At 40.2% G+C, this 22685-nt stretch overlaps 2 protein-coding genes across 6 annotated transcripts in view; both read right to left on the bottom strand.

Moving 5' to 3' along the window:
• The window catches only part of evla (Enah/Vasp-like a), a 79807-nt gene extending 68100 nt beyond the window's left edge, over nt 1-11707 (bottom strand). The window contains exon 1 of the mRNA XM_061239457.1: nt 11129-11707. Within this exon, the coding sequence (XP_061095441.1) occupies nt 11129-11133 (5 nt within the window). The 5' untranslated portion in view covers nt 11134-11707. The remainder of the gene's footprint in view (nt 1-11128) is intronic.
• Nucleotides 11708-13134: 1427 nt separating this feature from the next.
• Nucleotides 13135-22685, bottom strand: part of eml1 (EMAP like 1) — a 75434-nt gene continuing 65883 nt past the window's right edge. For 4 of the 5 annotated variants that reach the window (XM_061239392.1, XM_061239363.1, XM_061239373.1 and 1 more), the window contains 10 exons: nt 22230-22384; nt 20953-21078; nt 20039-20170; nt 19494-19561; nt 18833-18921; nt 17474-17571; nt 16054-16141; nt 15637-15732; nt 14948-15078; nt 13135-14821 (listed from right to left, as the gene is read on the bottom strand). In XM_061239392.1, the coding sequence (XP_061095376.1) occupies nt 14696-14821; nt 14948-15078; nt 15637-15732; nt 16054-16141; nt 17474-17571; nt 18833-18921; nt 19494-19561; nt 20039-20170; nt 20953-21078; nt 22230-22384 (1109 nt within the window). In that variant the 3' untranslated portion in view covers nt 13135-14695. Of the gene's footprint in view, nt 14822-14947; nt 15079-15131; nt 15227-15636; nt 15733-16053; nt 16142-17473; nt 17572-18832; nt 18922-19493; nt 19562-20038; nt 20171-20952; nt 21079-22229; nt 22385-22685 lie in introns of those variants that run through there. The other variant, XM_061239402.1, reaches the window with a different exon arrangement.

Below are 22685 nucleotides of genomic sequence, written 5' to 3'. Positions count from 1 at the left end.
CTGGAACGCCAACAACTTACAGAATACATACAGCCACTAGGGTTCCTAGTAGAACTACGAAACATGAGTATATCAGTCCGGTGCTCCAGAATATCTCAGTGAGCTACTCATTCCTTACTCTCCTCCAAGATTACTTCGTTCTCAAGATGCTAGCTATTTAAAAATTCTAAAGTATATCTAAAATTACGATGGGAGGAAGATCCGTCTCTTATACAGCTCCTATTTTATGGAATGATCTCCCCAGGAATATTCAGGCTTCAGACACACTCTCTATCTTTAAATGTAGGCTCAGTATTCATCTTTTTTGTTAATCCTATAGCTAAACGGTCTATAGTTCTGGAGATGCAATAGTGCATATTTAAAAATCCACATGTGCCCAGTGGCAGTGAGCATGCATCAACAGCACCGTGGGTTTAATCACAATCTTAGTCACCGGGGAGGTTTGTGTTGTGCTGGCATTTTGTGCATGGTTGGCAGGTCAGACTACTAGTTCTGTGCATGAGAACATTTTACTCTGTCCTTATACATTACCTAGTGTCTAAACATTAAATTTGTTCCTCCTTCCTGGATCACCAGCCCCTGAGCTCTTGGACCACTCCAACTGGACCCCCACCTTGAGGTTCATGGTTCATGCCCATGTTCTACATCCATCCATGTGGACTTTCTAGATTTCCAGCTAGTTTAAGAGCAAAACTGTTACCATCTTAACCTACAGGCCAGCGGAGGATGGGCATCCCCCTATAGCTGGGTTCTTCTCTGGTTTATTCTCACCGGGGAGTTTTTTCTCAACACAGTGACAGTTTTTCTCCTACTAGGGAGTCGTTTATCTCACATGCTATTTGGGTGCTTAAGACTGATATTTCCCATTTTTCTTCCTTACTGTTTACTATGTAAAGCGTCTTTGTGACAGTCTGCTGTGAAAAGCGCTATACACATAAAATTTAATAGAATTTAATATTTGTACAGGTTTTTACATTTATTTTTAAAAACAAATTCTGCAGAGATGACCAATTCCCACCCTAATTTGGAATGGCCAACTACCGTCTGCAGCCACAAACTCACTGATGATCTGGAAGGGTTTAGACACCCATGGTTCTCCTCTGAAACACTTGGTGTCACCAGCAACTTGTTTTCACATCACATACTACAGCTAAGATTGCATAGAGTGGAGTCGGAAGAAGGCTTCTCATACAAGGTTTTAGCATGCAGTCCACAGGTGCCCAATCCACCAACTTGGGTTGCTGTAATGATGAACACAGACCCCTTACTGACTGAACCCTCCTATACCATGCCCTGATCGTGCCACCCTATGGAGCTTCCGGCCACAGTCGGCACTCTCACAGTCTGCATTGGATACAAGTCTGTGTGGCATAACGTGATGCCTTGACCAAATAGGTCTCCCAGCAGCCACACTACTTGCTTTTCCATAGAAAACAATGCAAATGCAGACTACCTTATGCAGAGGGAATTTTATTTACTGATGCTCAATTGCAAGCTAAATAAAGTCTTTTATTGTTTTCACTTGTTTTCAGTTGCTTCCTGCATCGTGCTTGCTTTTATGTCTTGTGAACACACGGGGGGGGGGGGGGGGGGCAGTCTCATAAGTGGATCGAAGAACACGGAAAGATAAAGAAAGTTGCAACAATTTTTAATAATGAGCCGTTAACCGACTGCTAATTAAAAGCATTGTGGCAAGTCAGGGTCTGCTGGTTTTTGCTGTGTTTTAGCAAGAGTGATGAATTTAATGTAATTTTATTGGCTAAAGAATCCAAAGACCTTGTTATCAAGGCCTTAATTGGCTACTGATTGCAACCACAAATACCTATGGCCTGAGGACTTGAGTTTAATACCCATAATGCAAGTACACCCTGCCTCCCGTTTGCTGCCCTCTGCTGTTAACACAACACTGTTTACATCTCATTACACCCTCATTACCTTTCCACGATTCAGACTGGTCATGAGATGCTGTCATCACTGCATGAACACTGGTTCAACAGCAAGTCCCGCACACCCAATCACTTGAATGAGGTCATTCCATTCACACTCTGCTGTCCACATTCAATCTAAAAAAAATGTACTTTCATATTTCGACTTTTAGACTTTTTGATTTTATTTCAGTTACTTTTTTGAGGTGAGACAGTTTTACTCATTTGAAGATTTGACAATTTCATGTGTCAAGCAAAAAGTAACTTAAAATAATGTAACATGTTCTACTTGAGAAAAAATTTTTTTTTTATTAAAAGGCTAAAATACTTGTTCAAACTTTTTTTTTACAGAGCAAGTGAGGGTCCTACACCAACACAGCACCATTTGCCCGCAAAGCTAAAATAATCAACATGCAGAGATATCAGTGGGACCTACTTACTACACCAAAATAATATAATAGCAATAAACTAATACAATAAAATGGATGTAGTTTGTTGATGATGCAATATGATGTAGATGTAGTGAAAAAAACCACAGAAACAGTTATGCTGGTTTACTTCATTCAGCTAAATGTTCTCATCAACATCACACAGACTCCAAATCTTGAAATAGCTTAAAATTATCTTTGCAACAAAAATCACACTATTTCAATTGCAAGAAATCATAATGATTGCAGCCAGGCAATAATTCAGGCCGGGTGTTACACACAGAAAATATTTTATATAAATAATTAATAAAATTAACCAATATCTCATGCAAAGCTGTCTTGACAGCAACAAGTCATTGCCCCTAGTAAAAAATATGAGTAGGCTGAATGCATTGATATGTTGCTTTTAATTACTTTTGTCCATCGCGGAAAAACATCTCACATTTAATTAAAACGACAATAGCCGCCACAGCTGGACTATGCACACATTTCGTCCTGCTCTGGATACACTTTTACATGGTAGCCAATACAAGGAATACGCCACAAGCAGTGAAGATATTCAGTGCACTAACCACGTGTTTTAACTTCGCTGCTTAAGATCTTCTCTTTGAAAAATGTGGTTCGTAGGCAGTCCATGCGCTGATTGCGTAATGTATCTGTAGCCTTTGTAAATAAGACGTTCATTTCAGGCAGACTACAACCCAACAACATACCCTTGTCAGGGCGCGTGCGAGATTCATGTACGTAAATCTGCATCAGCAATGCAATAATCTGCATTGAATCAACTTGTATATGTCTTGGAATGCGTATTTGTGTGTGTGTATATGTACACATGTGTAGGTGTATGGGCCTGTGGGTGTCTGTGTGTCAAAGTCTCTCCAAAAATACTCCTGATGCAAAGATAGATCAATAAGCCTCTTTCCAAAAGCAAGGTCAGTGAGCCAAAAAGCAGTCTCATCCCATCAAAAGAGCTTCCTGGGGTTTAGCATTACATGCAAGAGGAGGATGAAGTACACCAACTGGAAGACAGTCAAATAAGGTGATGACAGTTGGAGCGGGGAGGAAGGGCTGTGACGGGTTTTTTACAATTGGTTATACCCATGTCTCAATACTGAGTACTCAATACTTTTTAAAAACTCTTAACACAGTTCTCTTTACCAACACGCAGCTTGGCCTGTAATAGTACTGGCTAATATGGCGCTGGTTAACCTAATTTTTAGATCAAGTTCCATTGTAAATGTGATGCAGATTTGTTAGAAAGTGTTAGGTTGAGTTACACTTTTTGGAGAGCTTTTTGAACACCTTGGTGAGCTTTATAAAAACATACACTCATATAAGAGAATAAAACGTGAAGGTTCAATTTCTTTACATAACAGATCAAAGAAATCTATTTTAATAGAAATTTGAATGCCTGTCAATATCATTACCATATTTTGTTAAGTTCAAGTTTGTGCACAAAGATAAAGTAGTTTTGGGTTGGTCCTTCAATTGAGATTGAGAAATTGAGATATTCAGAGCTAAACTATAAAAACATAATGCGTTTTGTAATTATTTGTATTTTAGTATAACATTTGTGTACACTGTATATACATCAAATTTCTGAATGGTACAAGCCTCTTCTTTAATTTAAGTGGAAAAAAAGTTTTGAAAACTGTATGTTAACATGTGCAAAAAGTGCTGTAGCTACATAGAGTTTTGCTGGTGGTTGTGTTTGAGTGACAAAATAATGAATACATTTTGCTGTGATTGAATCCATTTTGTGTTAAACCAATGTTAAATCAAAAAAATTATCCACAGTTTAGTCCACATAGACTGCTGTTGTGCTGACTGTGTGAATAGTTTTGAAAAAGGAAACATGGTATCGAAAAATGCTTGTTAGCATTTGTAAAAAAAACTATAAATCAGGGCACCTCACAGTCCATGCGTTTCAATGCACTGGATAGAGCCGGTGCAATGTGTGTATGTGTGCGCGTGCATGTGCACTTTTGTCATGCCAACTGTTTTATTCTTGCCTAAATGCCAAGGTTTTTTTCCCATGTAAAACACCTGTAAAGCCTGCAAATTGAATTGTCAGCCATCCAAGGATAGGTTTTTATTGACTCTGTGCTAATCAATGGGATTCATTTTGTTTTCTGCTGAGCCAAATTCTCCCTCCCCTCTGCCTCCTCTGGTCAGCACTCTTAACATTTAGCAATATCATCCGATAATTATGCAAAAACATACGTCATGTTACATCGCTATACAAACAGTTCAGAGAAATAACAGTTAGACTAAAATATGTATACTTCTATATAAATTGCACTTGTTTTCATGGAACACAAATCGAAAGCTCCGGGATGATATGAAAAGCTCAAAAAGCCTTTAATAACCTGAGTAATTGTCTTTTACTTGCTTAAGTACAATGGAGGAAATCTTGCTGATGCATTTCCAACACAACATTGCATGACCGGCTGCTGAGGTGTGGGGATATGATGACTCTATATATTTAAAGCCCTCAGCGTAACTAACTTAAATAGCTTTAGCGTAGGTGGACAGCCAGAGGAGGCAGAATATCAGTCTGCCCAAGCAACCACTCATTAAAATATCCCCATTCTATGCACTGTAATGAGTCATGTTTTGGATTTGTCTGGCTTTATTTATTCCTGAGCATTCATTCAGAATGCATTTCAAGCAACTGCGAACTCCCTTGAATGACAATACCTTATATATCTCAAACACGTGATACTTTTTTCAAATGGAGATTTTCCAGTGACAACTATACTATGCCCAAAGTGCACTGCAGATATTTACTGGGTCTCACTCTTCCATACACCCCAGCAATTCAAGTACTTTGCCCCAGCAACCATGTTTGACCACAAGGGTCCCAAACATTACATTAGTTATGTAGCTGACGGTTTTATCCAAAGCAACTTGCAACTGCATGGATCTTAACGTGGCTACAAATGACTATAATGCAATGTAATATACCGGGGCTTGAACCACCAACCTTCCGGGTCCCAGTCATGTACCTTACCACTAGGCTACGGTTGCCCCGGCCCCCCTACGCTTTAGGCTCCATGACAATCACATGTGTTTTTTTTGGGCAAGGACAGACATTTGAGGTCCATACCTACTTCTTTTGCACCTGGAGCTGACCTTCCAAAGCTTTCCTGGGGCCTGTTCAACAAAGCACAATTACTCAGTTGAGCTGGATAACTGCACTGAGAAAAACCTGAAACAGCTCTTCTTACTTCAGTCCATGTTCCAAATTTGGGGGGGGTGCAGTTATCCAGCTCAGTAATCCTATGTGGAACAGGCCCCAGGAAAAGTAGATGACGATAGAAATGATAACGCTTCCGTTGCTACAAAAAATATTCCTGCTTATGCAGACAGCGCATAAATAGAATGACTAAAGACTCTGAATTTATACATAATGCAACAGTAGGCCTGGCAGCAGCCCAGAATGTGAGAATGTTACGTGCTGAAGATTTCAGATACACTCCCACATGGCTGAATCACAGAAAACACCAAAGATTGGGCAGGGCAACGTCAGACTCAGCCAAAAATAACCACATCTGCGACTGCAAATTGCTCTCTCACACATTACCACAAATAACTTCTACTTCCACCAACACCCTGTGTGGAGGTCTGCCTGTTAGGCCCGGATAAAGACAGAAATTATGCAAATAGAGACAGAGACTAATCTAATAAGCAATATTGAAATAAGCAATATGGCCCCCTTAATAATTTCCATATCAGCAGATTTAATAGTTATATATTCCTAGTAATCCTGAATAGTAAACAGTAATAATAGTAATATCATCAATATGACACCATCCCCTGTGTAATACTAATATTAGCAGCAATGATATTAATGCTAGCAGCACAGAGGGGTAGGAAACTGTCCTTATGTTTCCATCACTGTTCAGCTGTAAAAGTAGCATGACTCACAGTGCCCCCAAATAACACAGATCATGCGCTTCCTGAATGACTAGCTTTGAGGAGAGAGGAGGGCCATGTTGCCACATGTCTCCAAACAGCATGCAGATTAGCAGGCCAATAAACAGTGAAATACATGATTTCTTTCAGCCAATGAGGTACACTGTCTAAACTTTTGGGCTGATTGAGTTGTGCCTGTGCAGTGCACATTGACTGCCCATCCACTGTAATTAGCTGATTATTTGCACTGCAAAAAGTCTTGTAATAACACATAAAATCTTATATTTTTCTCTCCAGTCAAAAATATTAGCTTGTTTTGAGTTACTGTTTGCTACTGTTTCTTAACCCTTTGGCACAACCTGTAATGAGTCAAACAGTCTTAGTATTTTTATTTTTATTTTTTTCACAAAAAAAGTTATTATTACTATTGCTATTAATACTTTGTAAGTAGAGAAGCACAGAGGACACTTTCATTCTTGGCATATGCCAAACGAAAGCTTATGTTATTCATAACCTTTAAACCTGACTAAAATCCACTTCGGATTTTTCATACATTTTTTTCACAGAAAGAAGAAAGCGAAGCAAAGATTTTATAGAAGTAAATGAACGATGGGCTGGGTAAGGTTCTCCATGTAAGTACAACTTGTCTCTAAGGGAAAGCCTACATTATCAACATAAAAGTAGATTTCCCAAGCTGCATTCAGTATAATCCAGTCCCAACAAAAAAAACACCCATCAATCAGTATATGAACTACAAACAACTCGTCAGCCCCTATATGAAACACACCTCTCATTTCCTACATAGACCATGCAGAAATGCAGGGGCCTTGACAGGAGGGCTCCCAATTTGTACCCTCGATTCAAATGTTCCTGTGCATGTCACATGAAAAGACCAACATTGTCATTGCAGCAAACCCCCTTCCATTCCTTCCACATATAAAACCATCTGTTGTGAAAGCCAGAATGCTACTGTACATGCACTATAGTAAAGACAATGGCACAGTGTGGGCACAGAGACAAGTGGCTCTCAAATACATTATCACAGTATCACATTGATGTTAAATGTATTGCAGATCCATATGATTGAATGCCCCTGCTCAGTGTACACCCCGACTTGGTTTGGCTGACTGATTTAAAGCCAAGCCGAGAGAAGACAGGCACACTCTGAAGGCATAAGGTCATCCCCCGGCACCACCCTGTGTCCTCTGTGGTTGCTATGGAGACAAGGAAGTAGTCATGTGCAATTTACAGCACAGCCCCTTTTAATAGTGGATAGCATGTGTGAATGAGTAGAGCCTTAGTATAATTGTTCAGCAGCTTCTAATCAAGTGTAAAGCAGCAAATGCTAGGAAAGCTAAAAAGTGACGAAACAATATCTCCATACTGAAACATCAATTTTCAATAAGACACAAAAATACCTGATATAAAATAATGCCTTGGAATTATTTGTTAATAAACAAAAACTTGAATTGGAGAATTAAAACGTGTACATTAAAACCAAATTACAGTTTGGTCACTTAGGTTCATAGCAACTAGTGAGACATGTGGTTTTAAATATTTTGTACTTTCTCAGTTGATTAATAAAAATGACTTGGCTCAGTTCGTTTTTCATAATGGGCCAATGCTCTTACAGATGCTGAATTAGTATTTCTATTTAATGTAGACCTGAACTGAAGTAGATCTGTATCCAGGATTGTGCTAAGTTTATAGAAGGAAATCATTACTTTAACTACTTAATTCTATCATTGAGACTAAGCTGGAGCCTTAATCTTCTTCTCATCAAGCAGACCTGCAGTTGAGGTCATTCACTGATGTATCTTCCAGACTGAATAATGCCAAATAGTTTGTGTATCCATTTACTTCATTCACTTTAATGTTGTTTACATTGCCAGGGAGAATGCTAAATACATGCACCCCGTAATTCTATATAAATTCCTGTTGATCGTAGTAATTACAGTAGGGTGCCAAAATGTTGATTCATTATGCTTTGGGGCTGGGGGCACAGGAAATATTGTGCTAGTGGAAGGAAGAATGGATTGCACCAAATATAAAGACATTCTAGAGGCGAATGTTTGAAGGTCAGTCCAGACATTGAAATTGAAGAGAGGTTGGGTATTCCTGCAAGACAATGATCCATATGGTTTTCTGATGGTCACCACATTCCCCAGACTTGAATATTATTGAAAATCTGTGGAGAGATCTCAAACATGCCATACCTGCAAGGAGGCCATAAAATATGTCTGAGATATAGGTGTTCTGTCAGGAAGAAAGGGGGAGAATTGAAAGACTCTTAGCTGGCTACAGGAAGGGTTGACAAGCTGTTATATTTGCCTGAGGAGGAGTTACAAAGTACTAACTGGCAGGGCTCCCAAACTTTTGCACAGGGCCTTTTTCCTGTTTTTATTATTTTGAAACTGTAAAAATAAAAAGTCATTGTGCCTTAAAATTTGAAGAAATGTGTTATGTTTAACTTTGTACCATTTAGAGTCAGGCTCGCTTCTGCTCATGGAGATCTGCAGATGCACTCACCGTTTAAGTTTTATTAAAAACCTTCTAGCAAATGTTACTACTGAGCTAGAGATCAGCTCCTACCCAAAGCAGAATGTCGCCAATTGTAGCATTTCATGAAAGAAGCTGGTGTTGGGACACAAACCATTCTTTACAGTGGGCTCCAGAATGAATTTGTGATAAGTTTAGAGAACATATTTGGAGGGGTTTTTCACCATTCACCATGCAGAACTTTTCTGAATCATAGATATGCTTCAGTTTGTACTAGTGGACCCCCCTCTTCAGTTCAGACCACAGGATTTTGATGGGATTTAAGTCTGGAGACTGAGATGGCCACTGTAGAACATGGATGTTGTTTTTACTTAAACACTTCTGTGTGGATTTTAATATATAACATTCTTTTACTGAAGAAATAAATCGCATTCGAATCATGCTACAACACCATTTTAATCATGACAGAACAGCATTTTAACCATGGCAGAACTGAATATAAAGGGCTGATAAAAATCAGTTGACCATCTCTTAATTATACAAAATAAATATATGTTTAATTGTCTTAAAATAAATGTATATTCACACACAAACATGAAGTCAATATTCCATTAGTACTCATTTCTGATGAAATGCAGTTGACCTTAGAACAAGCAATGCCATCAGGGTAGGAAGCTTTTGAAGCTTTGAAGCTTAGCTCCAACCTACGATAGATGATAAAAAAAAAACATCAACAGTATATGTTCTCAAGCTATTTTCAAAACTGTGGATTTTTCCAGCTGTCAAGCCAGCATTAGTCCCCTGTACGGAGGTGGCACACTGAGCAGTTTCAGCAGTAAGCTGTCATGCTGCCAGAGACACTTAGTTTCACCTGGCTAAGTATGGGCTCACATGGCTGGAAGACATCTCCTAACAGTGAGGTCAAGGCTGGCAGAATTACACTGCCTGCCATGGAAAAGAATGCAACAGAGCTTTATAGATCACATATAGCCACTTTTCACAGAAGGAAATCTGTTGAAATGAAACACGCATTTGGAAGGAATAATAAGACAGTAGATGTATGACATTTACTTTCCTTTAGTGGACAGCGCATTGCACTTGTGCACAGAATACAGAGACTTGCTGAACTGCGCTTGACACACTAGGTTCAGATGAGGTCAGAAGAACACAACATGTTTACTGGACTGTATCTGATTTCTGGTGTATTTCTGTACCCTGGAGTCATGTTTGTCTAGGATGAAGTCGTAGATTGTTTGCAAGCCAAAAGGCTTTGATTCTAATACAGTTGTGCATTTAAGTTTGACTGGGTCCTAGATACTGCCTCTAAATGAAGCTACAAATTCTGTATCCTACATAGCTTTATTTTTTGTGCCATGAGCACATTTCCGCCCCAGCTTTCACAGTCTTCCACCCCCCTGGAACAACTGTGTTATCTGTGTTATCAGTGTGACAGTTGGGAAAAGAGGCTTGGATTTGGAGAGACAGGGATTGTCTATGTACATGAGTTCTCTTCTCAGCCAAGTGACCTTCAGTATTTCACACACTGATGTTCCACACCTACTAACCTATATAATGACTCACTTGAGTATTTCTATATCCCACTGACATTCAGCGTGACTCATTCTCCATGTGTCACCACTATATAATAATAATAATAATAATAATAATAATAATAATTATAATAATAATTATAATAATAATTATAATAATAATAATAATAATAATAATAATAATAATACGGAGGCTCAATGAATTAGTTAATAGCATGCAGGTAATGACCTTACGGCGATTCTTTGGGACAGATTTCTGATGTTCTGTTATGTTCTGTACGTTTCATTATTAAAAAGTTATGCATGGCTACCGACAGATGCGTAGCCTCGTTTCCATGACGACATTCTCCCTATTCATTTCGACCACACTCAATTCTACTGAATGATCATTCTGCAGCACTTTCATCAGAAATAGAGGTGTGCGCAAAATTGATACATCAGCAAATATGAATGCATTAAGAAACTTGCCGTATTTGGATTTTTATTTTTAAACGGGGAAAACAATTGCATGTTATCGTAAAGATTCCTTGAGAAATAAATATAGAAACACCATGCCGGTTTTCTTAGCTCTCCATTACGTCCAGGGCTCTAAACAATCACTGGGCAAAATCAGTTTCTATTCATCGAAGGACAGGTAACTAAATCCCACCAAATGCACCGCCCACCTTTGGTTATCTTACAGGATGTTTCATAAAAATGTCAATGTGTAATTTAATTGCATGTGCCGCTAGTAAAATCCAAATACTATCTCACATTGATTAATTACTGTGACCGTGCCTGAGCAAACGCATGCTTCTCTGTTGCTTACCTCATTTTCCTTTCCCTTTGGAATGAAACGTTGAAAAACTTGCTAGGCTTTCCGCTCAAGCTGTTCGGGGCAGGTTTGAGCGCAGTGTCAATGTTGTAATATTAATAAATATATGAAAACTACATTAATGCTGTGTGTTATATTGTGACAGTCAGGGAATTCACTATTAGTCGTTTGCTGATGCTGAAACACTACACAGGAAATCCGACGGTTTCGCGTTGAGTTGTAGCCAGTTTGCATTCCATTCGCTCTCGCGATTTGCGAGTCTCCTCAATTCCATGTTTGAGCGATGCTGGCTGCTGTCTGCTTGAAATGACGGGACATTGTGGGTGACAGCTGTTCCAGAGTTGCCATCTTTCCTTCTTCTCCTTAGTGTTTGGAAGAGAGAGCAAGCCCTTGTGATTCCACGCAATATAACTGCCTCTCTGATGCCCACTGGCGACGGACAATGGACTCCGTGTTTCACCGTCAGTTGGGCAATTTTTTGAAAAATAAAAAATGCGCTCGTGATAACATTGCCCTATTTGATTCTTTAGTAAATGAGAGGTGACCTACTCTTTTACTTAATTATAAACCAAATAATTTCGTTCTAATTTTGTCCATCTAAAATGTCGCCGCAACTATACATAGGATGGCCCACTGTAGTCCAAGTTTTTTTTCTTAGTTTGTGAAATCCTTTCTATTTTTGTCGCTGTCATAAATACCAGTAACAGAATATGTTAAAGTGCAGTAATGGTTGTAGGCCGATGGTGACATTTGAAGTAAGCTGGAGACACATTTTACCAAATGCAAAAATATTATGGCACTGCAAACATCCAAGTGCAAGAGAGAGAGTGATGAGATGAGACATCCCAAGAGACAGACAGCCTTCCCGTTTCCCACAATGCCTTGCCACCTGCAAAATTGCTTTGCTTTTTAGAAATAGATGGGTCCTGAGGGGCTAGGCTACCAAAGCATAACCCAGAACAGGCCCATACACAGACTTTTAGGGAGGCAGGAGCTGAAGTAGTAAAAAGGGAGCCCCCCACCCCACCCAACACAGCCACCACCACCAAAACCAGCTGTAATAGAGCTGGTGCTCTATAGTAGGGCAGCCTGTAGCATAGTGGTTAAGGTACATGACAAGGTCGGTGGGTCCCAGTCTGCACAGATGATGGGTCCTTGAGCAAGGCCCTTAACCTCACATTGCTCCAGGGGTCAACTATAAGTCACTTTGATATGACATGTGATGTAATGTAATTGCACAAGTTAGATGAATATCCTAGAATTAGAATGCAAGAATGATAGTACTCCTGCAAGCTCACCAGCATCTGGGGCAAACTGCCAAGTTGGACAGTCGTCCAACTGCTAGATTTTTGGCCCCATGATGACACATCATATTGGACCCAATCACCCCACCCCTGCATAATTACACCACAATTCTTTGGACCATTGGAATGATCCTAATGATCCTATCTGTGACATATTTGATATATTCAATGCATGAAAACAAGGACCTGTTATTTACGATATTTATATAAGGGACCTGGAAGCACTTTAAAAAAAATGCTTTTGCTTGTACTTCTTGAGTAGCCATAAAGGAGCTGTGAATTTAACATGACCATGTTTAACAGCACTTTTGTTAGTCACTTTGGGAAAAAAAGCGTCTGAAAAGTGTGACAGTATTTCCTCATGAAAACTGGAATATGCCCTTCGGATATGACCTATGCCAGTGGGTCGCATGAGTGCATGAGGTTTCTCCTAGAATGAGTCTGTAGTACACTAGGCTAAGCTAGTATTTGACAGGACCCCATAAAGTACTACATTTCTAATTTGGTCCAGATATTTAAGAACCTGTGATCTACACAATACAAATGTGTGTATGTGTGTGTGTGGTGTGTGTGTGTGTGTGTGTGTGTGTGTGTGTGTGTGTGTGTGTGTGTGTGTCTGTGTGTGTCTGTGTGTGTGTCTGTGTGTGTGCAGAGTCTATATACCTTTCTGGATCATAATAAGCACACATAGGTTAATTGAATTTAATCCATATTTATTTTCAAACAAAGATAAGCTGTGATTAGAATCATAACAGAAGCTACCATTTTAACCATTTAATCATTCTACATACATTCCCCATTGTAAACATCACATTGCAATCATTTATCCACTTTCGCCCAAAATGTCCTTCTATTTCCTGACATACAACTTCAAGGATTCCTATTTTATTAATAACCCTCCAAAGTAGATCATCATAGCTTAGACAACAACACATCCTGCATCTCACTAGCCATGGCATCAGTCACTTCTGACAGTTTATATGCATAAGAATATGCTAATTCTGGTCATGGCCAAACTTTTTTTTTTTTGCTCAGATTCTTTTCAGAAACAAAACAATTAAAGGTCATTGCTTAGGTTAGAAAAACGGTTTATGTTTGACATCCTCTGCAGCTTGTTACAGAACATACTGTACTGTAATTTCCTAGTTGGGGAGAAAAATGAAAAACAAGTTGTTTGAGATGTGTAATATTTCATGAGCTGAGTTCATGAAAAAGCTGAATATATGCATGAATATGTGCATGCCCTGTGTTCATAACATGTCATTGCTATCATGGTTTTAAGCAGTGACAATGCCAAATAAGACATGAAAATGTCTGTGATAGTGGTAGTTCTCACCCATATAACTATGTTATAATTCAGTTTGGTAGATCACAACCTCCTGTTTAGATATGTGTTTTGAAAATATGTGTTTGTTTATGAATATGGAACACCAAATGAGTCATTCTTATCAAAGACTGTCTAGAGTATAATGTATTTGTAAAAGCAAAGAGTGCAACAGCTTAACTCAAACATTCTACTCTTTAATTGTACTGCTTTTGGTGTAAATGTTTCCCTCTCTTGGTAGCCACACATTGGTTCTGGAGAAATGTTTTTAAGTAAGTACAAAACAATCTGAAAAAGTAAAAAGGCATTCTCATGCAGAAGGTGCATGCACTAGTTCCAAATGTGGTTGCTATTACTCCTAATAAAAAAACACACACACTGTGCTTGATCTTTGGGAATTAAAAAAAGAGAAAATGGGTAAGGGCATGTGACTGAAAGGTGCAACAGTGCAGTTGCCAAGCGGTGGCAGCAACAATAAACAATTGACGTTGATGAACAATGCTGATGATCAGCAACACAGAAAAACAGTTATTTACAGACTGTGAATGGCATTATGGCTAGACAAGAAAGGGCCAGCTGTGATTATGGACTCAAATGGCATTAACACAAGTATAGTTTGCACATTATACAGTATTTTGGTGAAATACATGCAAATTAGTGAGTATGAAGGACTGTTTTCGTTTGCGGAATGGTGTGCTGCAATGATGCAGAGCTGTGAGAATTTCAAATGCCAGCGCTGGATTCCTGAGCTGTGAAATATAAGTAATATGCCGAAGTAATAGGGTAAACCAGGGACTAACAGGGGATTCCATCACATCAACCTGCTGTTTTCAGGATGTTTCTTTCAGCTCCATGTCCCTCCCATATGGGCATTCTGGGCCAGTTCCCCTTTTCTGGAGAGTACTCCTTCAATGTCTCCCCCCGGTGGCTTTCCTATGTAACTCGCCACTGCATGATGCTCATGTCTTTCCCGCCAGTGGAGATCAGGTGACTGTCATCAAATAGGAAGTTCACATTGGTCACATGACTGCTGTGTCCGCCATACGCATGACTCGAAGCCTAAATGGACAAAGAGTGAAACAGATTTAGACGCTATCACTTCGTCCTTCCTGGCCTTCACCCCCTCTCCACAACCTATCCCCCCACCCACTGCCACCCCCCCTCCAAATCAAGGCAGGTTCTTACCCGAAACTGTGAGCATGGGTACGCAAACAGATGGACTTTTCCGAAGTCATCACCAGTGACAAGAAGTCTCTTCTCATTGGATCTGCACACAGCATTGATGTCAGTTCCATCAGAGCCCTCTGGCCACAGCCCTGAGAGAGAGATGACCACAGCTAAACACACACATTATGGGAGACATAGGCTCAGGTGGTAAGAGCAGTCATCTGGCAGTCGGAGGGTTGCCGGTTTGATTCCTACCCTGGTTGTGTCGAAGTGTCCCTGAGCAAGACAGACTGGTTCCTTGCATGAATGGGTGAATGAGAAGCATCAATTATACAGCGCTTTGGATAAAGGTGCTATATAAATGCCAACATTTGCCATTTAACATTTACATCTCTGTGTTGGTGTGTGGGGTGGGGTGGGATGGGGTGGTGTGGTGTGTTGCGAGGGTTAGGTTGGGGTACGGTCATTATATTTTTACAGTACAGGCATTTGGGAGACACTCTTATCCAGAGTGACTTAGAAAACTATAACCAGGGACAAGTGTGCTGAAAACCCAAGAGAGAGGTACAGTTCCAAGTGCTAGAAGTGACCACATAGATAAAAACGTGAACCCTTGTAGATGAATCAGATAAGAACTGACCAAGAAGCAGCAACTTAACGGTTTTCGCAAATATAAATCGTCACATGCTCACGTCAGTCATGCTCACCAAAGACGTGGAAGCCCAAGGTGCAGGTACAGGTTTCCCAGACGATGTCCCGCGTTGTCTCCACACTCACCACCTGCTTACACACTGATGGGATCCCTGTAGGGGAGGGACCCCATCAGTGTCACACTACAGCATTTATCTCACAGTATCAGAATTACTACATTGTGCATCAATTCGAACATGCCTTCACTCAGACAAGGTAATGTTATTCAAGCAGCTGTTACTTACAAATATCTTACCTAGCAATTAAGATTGCAAGTTTCCGGTTGACAATCTAGTCCTTTACTGGGTCCATCGCTCTACAGACCCCTGATCTCTCATCTCTGCTACGTCTAGGCCCCAGACAGCTTACAGCTAATCATTCCAACTGATAACTTACCTGTTGGGACCCAAAAGTGCTGCATTAAGTATACTCACAATAGAGGATCTCGTAGTCTCCTGAGTTTGACATGAGATATTGCGAGTCCACAGACCAGTCCATGTGGGTAATGAAGCTGGAATGACCCTGGGAGATGGTATTGAGACCTCAATGAGACTATTTACAAAATATATTGAAAGACTATATCTTTAAGGGAGATTCTGCATCTAAATGGATAGTAACATGATCATTTGTGGGTTGACATATTGGTGGGTCACATTTGGATGCATATACAGTGAGCTCCATAATGTTTGGGACAGAAACATACTGATCACAATTTTAAATTTGTTATAGCAAACAATTTTCAGCTTTTAGAGATCAGAAACATTCTTCAGGAGGCCTTTATAGAACTTATATACATATACATACATATACATATACATACATATATATATAGGCCTTTATAGACGTGTGAATGTCTCAAAGACTACCATCCACAGAAGACATCACAAACAGAATACAGTAGCTGCACTGCTAGATGCAAAAAATCTATGTAATTAACCATGGCCAGAAGGTACCAAAAAGAGCCTGCAGAGTTTCTGGAAAAAATATCTGGTGGACAGATGAGACCAAGATTCACTTGTATAAGAGTAATGGTGAGAGTAAAAAGATGTGGAGGCCAAAAGGAACTGCCCAAGATCCAAAGTACCCTCTCTCATGTGTGAAACATGGTGGTGGAGGTGTTATGGTTTTGGCATGTATGGCTGCCACAGTCATCGCTGATTTAAAAAAAACATCAAACACCCACATCACTCCTGTGAAAAAGTAATTCCCCCCCTTAAACATAAAAACCGGTTGTATCACCTTTCGCAGGAATAGTGCACATGTGCACATGCACTTTGTTGTACGTTGCTCTAGATAAGAGCATCTGCCGAATGCCATTAATGTAATAATGTAATTAATAATTGCAATCAAATGCTTCCTACAATTTGATATCAGTTTTACACATCGCTGTGGAGAAATTTTCACCCACTCTTTTCTTTTGCAGAAATTGGCAGGCTTCCAACCATGATCTGCATTTCAGGTCCTGCCACACCATCTCTATTGGGTTCAAGTCAGGGCGGTAACTGCTGATTGCAGCAGCTGGTCACATACACCCAATCCCACACACTTCCATGGAAAACATTAATGATGATGTAATTCTGAAATGTACAGAAGCATGTTATCTGCTCAAGTTCAAACAAATGCCTCCAAAGTCATTGGATGGCACTTCATCCTACAGCAAGGCAATTATCCCAAACATACTGCTGGGGATGTCTCTGGGTGATAGAATTCAAGCGGTCATTGCATGTAAATGATATATGAAAAAAAGACATATACGTAGAAGAACTACTTTCATTTACATAACAATAATATGTCCCAAACATTATGCCCTGACTACAGTTGCAGTAATATTACAGTTAGAAGAAGGACACTCACTGAGCACTTTCCCACTCGACTGTACTTCCTGCCATTTTCACCCACTGCGTAGATGTAGATGTAGTTGTCATGGGACCCAATTGCAAGGAAATTGCCATCTGAAAGCATGAACATAAGATCTCAGGCATCAAACAGACCATTCATGGAATGGTTAAAATATGTCTAATAACATTTCAACAGGATAAATCATTAAATCTTTCCAATGGTTAAAACACTTGAAAGGAAAAGAATATAGAGGGCAAACATACTTAGGGTTCAGAAAAATAAATTCAAACAAACCAAATGGGAAAAAACATAAATATATCAGTTATCTCAGTAACCTCATCTTTTACATCAGTTTATACATTTGTCCTTACCATTTGTCTTGGCACTTCAAATATGAAAAAATGAGATTACTTTTTATTTATTATTTTTTTTACCCGTGATAAACTAAATTCCCTCATTAAGGCCTTTACACAGCATGAGTTTCCTTAGCTCTGAGGTCATTCGTTATATGAAGAACTTGGGAAACTGCAGGACCCCTGCTTTAGGGGGTATAGAGTTACATGCAAACATTTAACACTGACTTAGAGCCTAGCCATGTAATTATAGATAATACCATCTGGCTTGGAATGCATGTTGACCGATGAGCACTCAAGACTGTGGCAGTTCCTTCTTAAAATTAAATCAATAAATAATATAATAATTTCTAATAATTTTGTGTCCCTGGTTTTGACATCAATAAATACATTGGGCTTTGGACGTGTACAAACTAATTTAAACCAAATATTTTGGTTCTTGTATTAGTGAATTAAAGAACTTAATCGGTCCATTCACCAATTTTGTCATATTTAAAATGTTTTCTTAGGTATGAACAACATTTATGAGTGGTCCCGACCTGTCCTACAAATCATGTAAATACGCATCCCACTCATTTCCAATGGAGAGCTAGGCATTGCAGATCAAATATCAATCAAGATTCAGCAACTGCATTGCTTATTTCTCACCTCAAATGTTATGTATATTAGTTGACTGTTTAGAAGGAATATCATAAAGTTTATCAACGGTCAGTAATATAATTATGTTTTGCCAAAAAAACTAAGAACCGCAGTCCACCCAATCAGGTACCGATTACATGAGACATTCCTTGTTCTTGTTAATCCCATTGGCCATCTATCTGACAGAACCACGGTACTGGATATACTGTATTATATATATATCTTCATTTAGGATAGTTTTCTGAAGTTAGAGGGGTTTGTTGAATTTGATGTCGCACACTCGTACAAGCCCTTCATACGAAAAAAGCTTGAGAAATTCATCATAAGAATTACTGTGTGTTGGAGCTGTGCCCGTGTAGTTCTGGAGAGGCAGAAGACTGACCTACTGAAAAGCGAATTACAGATAACTGCTCATTCCCATCTGTGTGGACTGTGACCAAGTCCTTGGATTCAGTGTCCAGAACAAGCCATCTGTGTGATGGAGCAAGAAGAGAATTCCCATTAATGACAGGCAAACGGACACAGACACCCAACATGCACACACTTCCATGGCAAACATTTATCATGAGGTAATAAAGCAAACAATAGAGGGGTAGACATGCAAATATACAATTACATTTATTTATATTTCTAAATGATTTTGATAATAGATGTATATCCTGTCATGGATAAGCCCATGATAGTTATTACAATTAAGTACCTATTCATGTGAAAGTCTTCAAAATTATGTAATGATTTAAAAGTATTCAATTTGTCAATTAGTCTTTCAAAACATGCATCTAGGGTTAAAAATACAGGCCAAATAAAACAAGGATATAATTGAGTGGGCTTGTCTAAATCGGTTTCCTGTGTTACACCCAGTAGCCAACAGATGGCAGCCTTGTATTAGAAATTCCCACACGATGACTTGTGAGACAGACAGGATGATATATGAAAGGGTGGATGCAGAGGCGGTGAGCAGTTGTGGGATGTGAAGTGTGATATGCAGATGGACAAGGTTGAGAAGGTGACAGCTGGATGGTAAAAGCAACAGTTGTCCTGACCTCCCTGTCTGTGTTCCTATGGCAACCACATTTCCTGAGGGGTGGAATCCTGCAGACTGAGCAGCATCCTGTCCAAAAAGGGAACAAACATCAACTGAGGTAAAAACCACAGGATCAGCCCATTAACAATGTCACGCCATCAACTCCGCAATTATAACTGCCCCCTTAAAAATCACCCTACAAGCGAATATCATCTCCAAGCCTGTATCCTAGTGGCTAAGGTACATGACTGGGACCCGGCAGGTTGGTGGTTCAAGCCCTGGAGTAGGCACGATAAGATCTGCACAGCTGTTGCGCCCTTGAAGCCTTAACCCTACGTTTCTCCAGGGGGGACTGTCCCCTGCTTAGTCTAATCAACTCTAAGTCACTATGGATAAAAGTGTCAGCTAATGAACTGTAATGAAAGTAAAATGGCCCCATTAACAAGCATCACCCCTTAAAAGCCCCCCCAGCAAGAAATATGACCAATGCTAAAAACACATCAACCATTAATAAATATCAATCCTGTTTAAAAAGATTATCCACATTAACAATCACCCCTGTACCTCCATGGTTTTGGTCCAGATGGGCTGATGCGTGCAGGAGTCCCACAGGTTCACATGCTTGTCGTGGCCACAGGTCAGAAACTGGGGCTTCCAGGGGTGGACTGCCAGCCCCCAAAGCTCATCCGTATGGCCCTGGGAGGGAATGGGGACAATACTGCGAGCAGATTTCGGCAAACTTCTGTAGCACTACAGTGACCCACCACATTTCCTCACATGCTCCACCTGCACACTGACTATTCAGCTTGGTATCTACCTATACGTTTCCTCTTGCAGTGAGTGACTCTGACTGATTACCAGTATATTGTATATTACTTTCACATTACTTATTAATAAGTATAAGGCCATTTAAATAAATACATTTCATATTTTATTCCCCAGGTTTCCCAATTTTTTCCAACCCCAAACTCAGCCCCACCAGTCACACCAGTCACACACTGCCCAGGTTGTTGGAGGAAAACTCCAGTGTATTCAGTGGTCAGTGTATTCTCAGTTTGTGTAGCCGGCAGTGCCTGATCTGACCAGTAGTGGCCGCTATAGAGCAATGAGACCAATGGAAATACTGATTATTCCCCCATATCAGTGGTCCTCACTTTTTGTTTGTGGTTTTGTAATTACTCATTCAACTCACCTTACCTGGTTTCTTGGGTTTGAATCGTAAGCTGACATTAAGGTCAAAACAAAAAACAACACACCCTGTGGCACTCTAGGACCAGGAGTGAGGACCACTGCCCTATATCATTCCAAACAATCGTTGCCCCGCCAATGCAGACCTCCAGCCATAGCCGACAGTGGTGCGATCAGGACTAAAACACCCATTCGTAGGGCTCATGCTTTTGCTGAGAACGAGTGTATTAACAGCCTGAGACACCCAGAGACCAGGGCCATCATAATCCACCTGTCCCAAATTGTCTCACCTGGGTGATGGGGGTGAAGTCGCCAGATAAAGTGCCCTGTAGAATGTAATTGCGGGTGGTGCCGATGAGCACACTGTTGCCCTTGCCCTCTGCTACTGTGCGGACCGGGCCATACAGCTCTGGTATCTGAGAGGGAAAAGGGAGCAAAAACATACGACTACATTTCTCAATTTACTGTACCTCCTCTCACTGATCAATCAAACTGCTCATTCAAGATCACTTATCACATTGTGCTTCTCTGATCGATAAATTTATCACTGATTGATAAATGAACATCAAAGCCCCTGAGGTTGTTACTTGCAATTAGTCTCTTGAGGTTTTCAAGTGACTGTAAAATGATTAGTTTATAGTCAAGTTCACAAATGACTGAAATTAAATGAACAAGCAAACAAACAAATAAAAAATTAAATAATGTAATGTAATGTAATGAATCCTAATAAATTCAGCAGGGCAATTGCGTAACGGTAACTACAGTACAAGCTCTATAATTGACCAGCTCCAAGCTCATTAAAACAATTAGTTTAGTTATACATAAACAGCATTTCCAACCTCTCACAAAGCATCCTCTGTGGCACATTCAATAAGAAGATAATATGATCTCTACATTTCATTGGGCTGTCTTTCTGGATAGTGATTAACACTAATGTAATGTTGTGACAGTTAATTACAGTCACAACCTGTTGCTCGCTCTACAGAGAGCTCTACAGAGAAGAAAGGAAATGCAATATTTTGTTGAGTAAAGCACATCAAGATGAATTATGAAACTGAGTAAGTAACCACCCTGGGCCACACAGATATATTTTTTAATCTTTAGCTCAAATGCTAGCCAAAATTCCTCCACTGCTACTTAGTGAATGTATTATTTTATTTTTTTCCTTTTTTCTCCCAATTTGGTAGCCAGTTGTACCCCGTCTAATTCAATTAGAGCTAGTATTAGATACACCGCCCACACCCCGTCCCTCGGCGACCCTACGAGAGCGACACATCTTCTTCAAGCCGTCTCACCACATGCTGGTAACTGTGCCCAAGGTGCTTTTTGTGCGGCGATCTACTAACCCCGCCAAGTCCCTCCCCCAGGAGCAGCGAGCCAATTATGCTGCTCCACGTGAGCCGGCCAAACTTGGCTTTTTGGCAGGACCAAGAATCGAACCCCGGTCCCCAGTGTGCAACTGCAGCTAACTGCAACCGCAAGTCTGCTGCATCTTAGCCTGTTGCGCCACCATGGCCTGGACTGAATTTATTATTTTTGGTGTACATGTCATTTTAGCTTGCCTCACCTCCATCACCTGGAGCTTCTGGTAGTTTCCATCCCAGGAGATGAGCTTGCGGTCTTTGCCCCCTCCAGACACCAGTGTGCCACAACGTAACATGCATAGGGCGAAGATGCCCCCCTCATGTGCCCCCTGGATGGCATGGCTGATACGGTTGGTGCCTGCGTGTAGTGGTGACACATGCTTAGAACATTCTTGAGGGGCAAGGATTTGGAAGTGATCTCCATGGTGTTAGGAGCAAGTGGTGGGGTGGACAGGTTGGGATAGGCAACCGCCCATTTCGTGTGAGAAACACACATGGACATCAGCTATGAAAAGAGCACCAGCTACAGTATGAAAACAACTATAGTACTGCCAAGCAGCAGAGAAAAAGAAAAACTCATGGGAATACATTCTAGTCGGTTAGATTTTGTTCTGTAAACTGAAAATAACTTAAACTTAAAAGTGCAGGCTTTTGCAGGT

Source organism: Conger conger, chromosome 1 (assembly GCF_963514075.1).
Source record: "Conger conger chromosome 1, fConCon1.1, whole genome shotgun sequence".
In the NCBI taxonomy this organism is placed as follows: Eukaryota; Metazoa; Chordata; class Actinopteri; order Anguilliformes; family Congridae; genus Conger; species Conger conger.
This window is presented reverse-complemented; position numbering and strand designations above follow the sequence as displayed.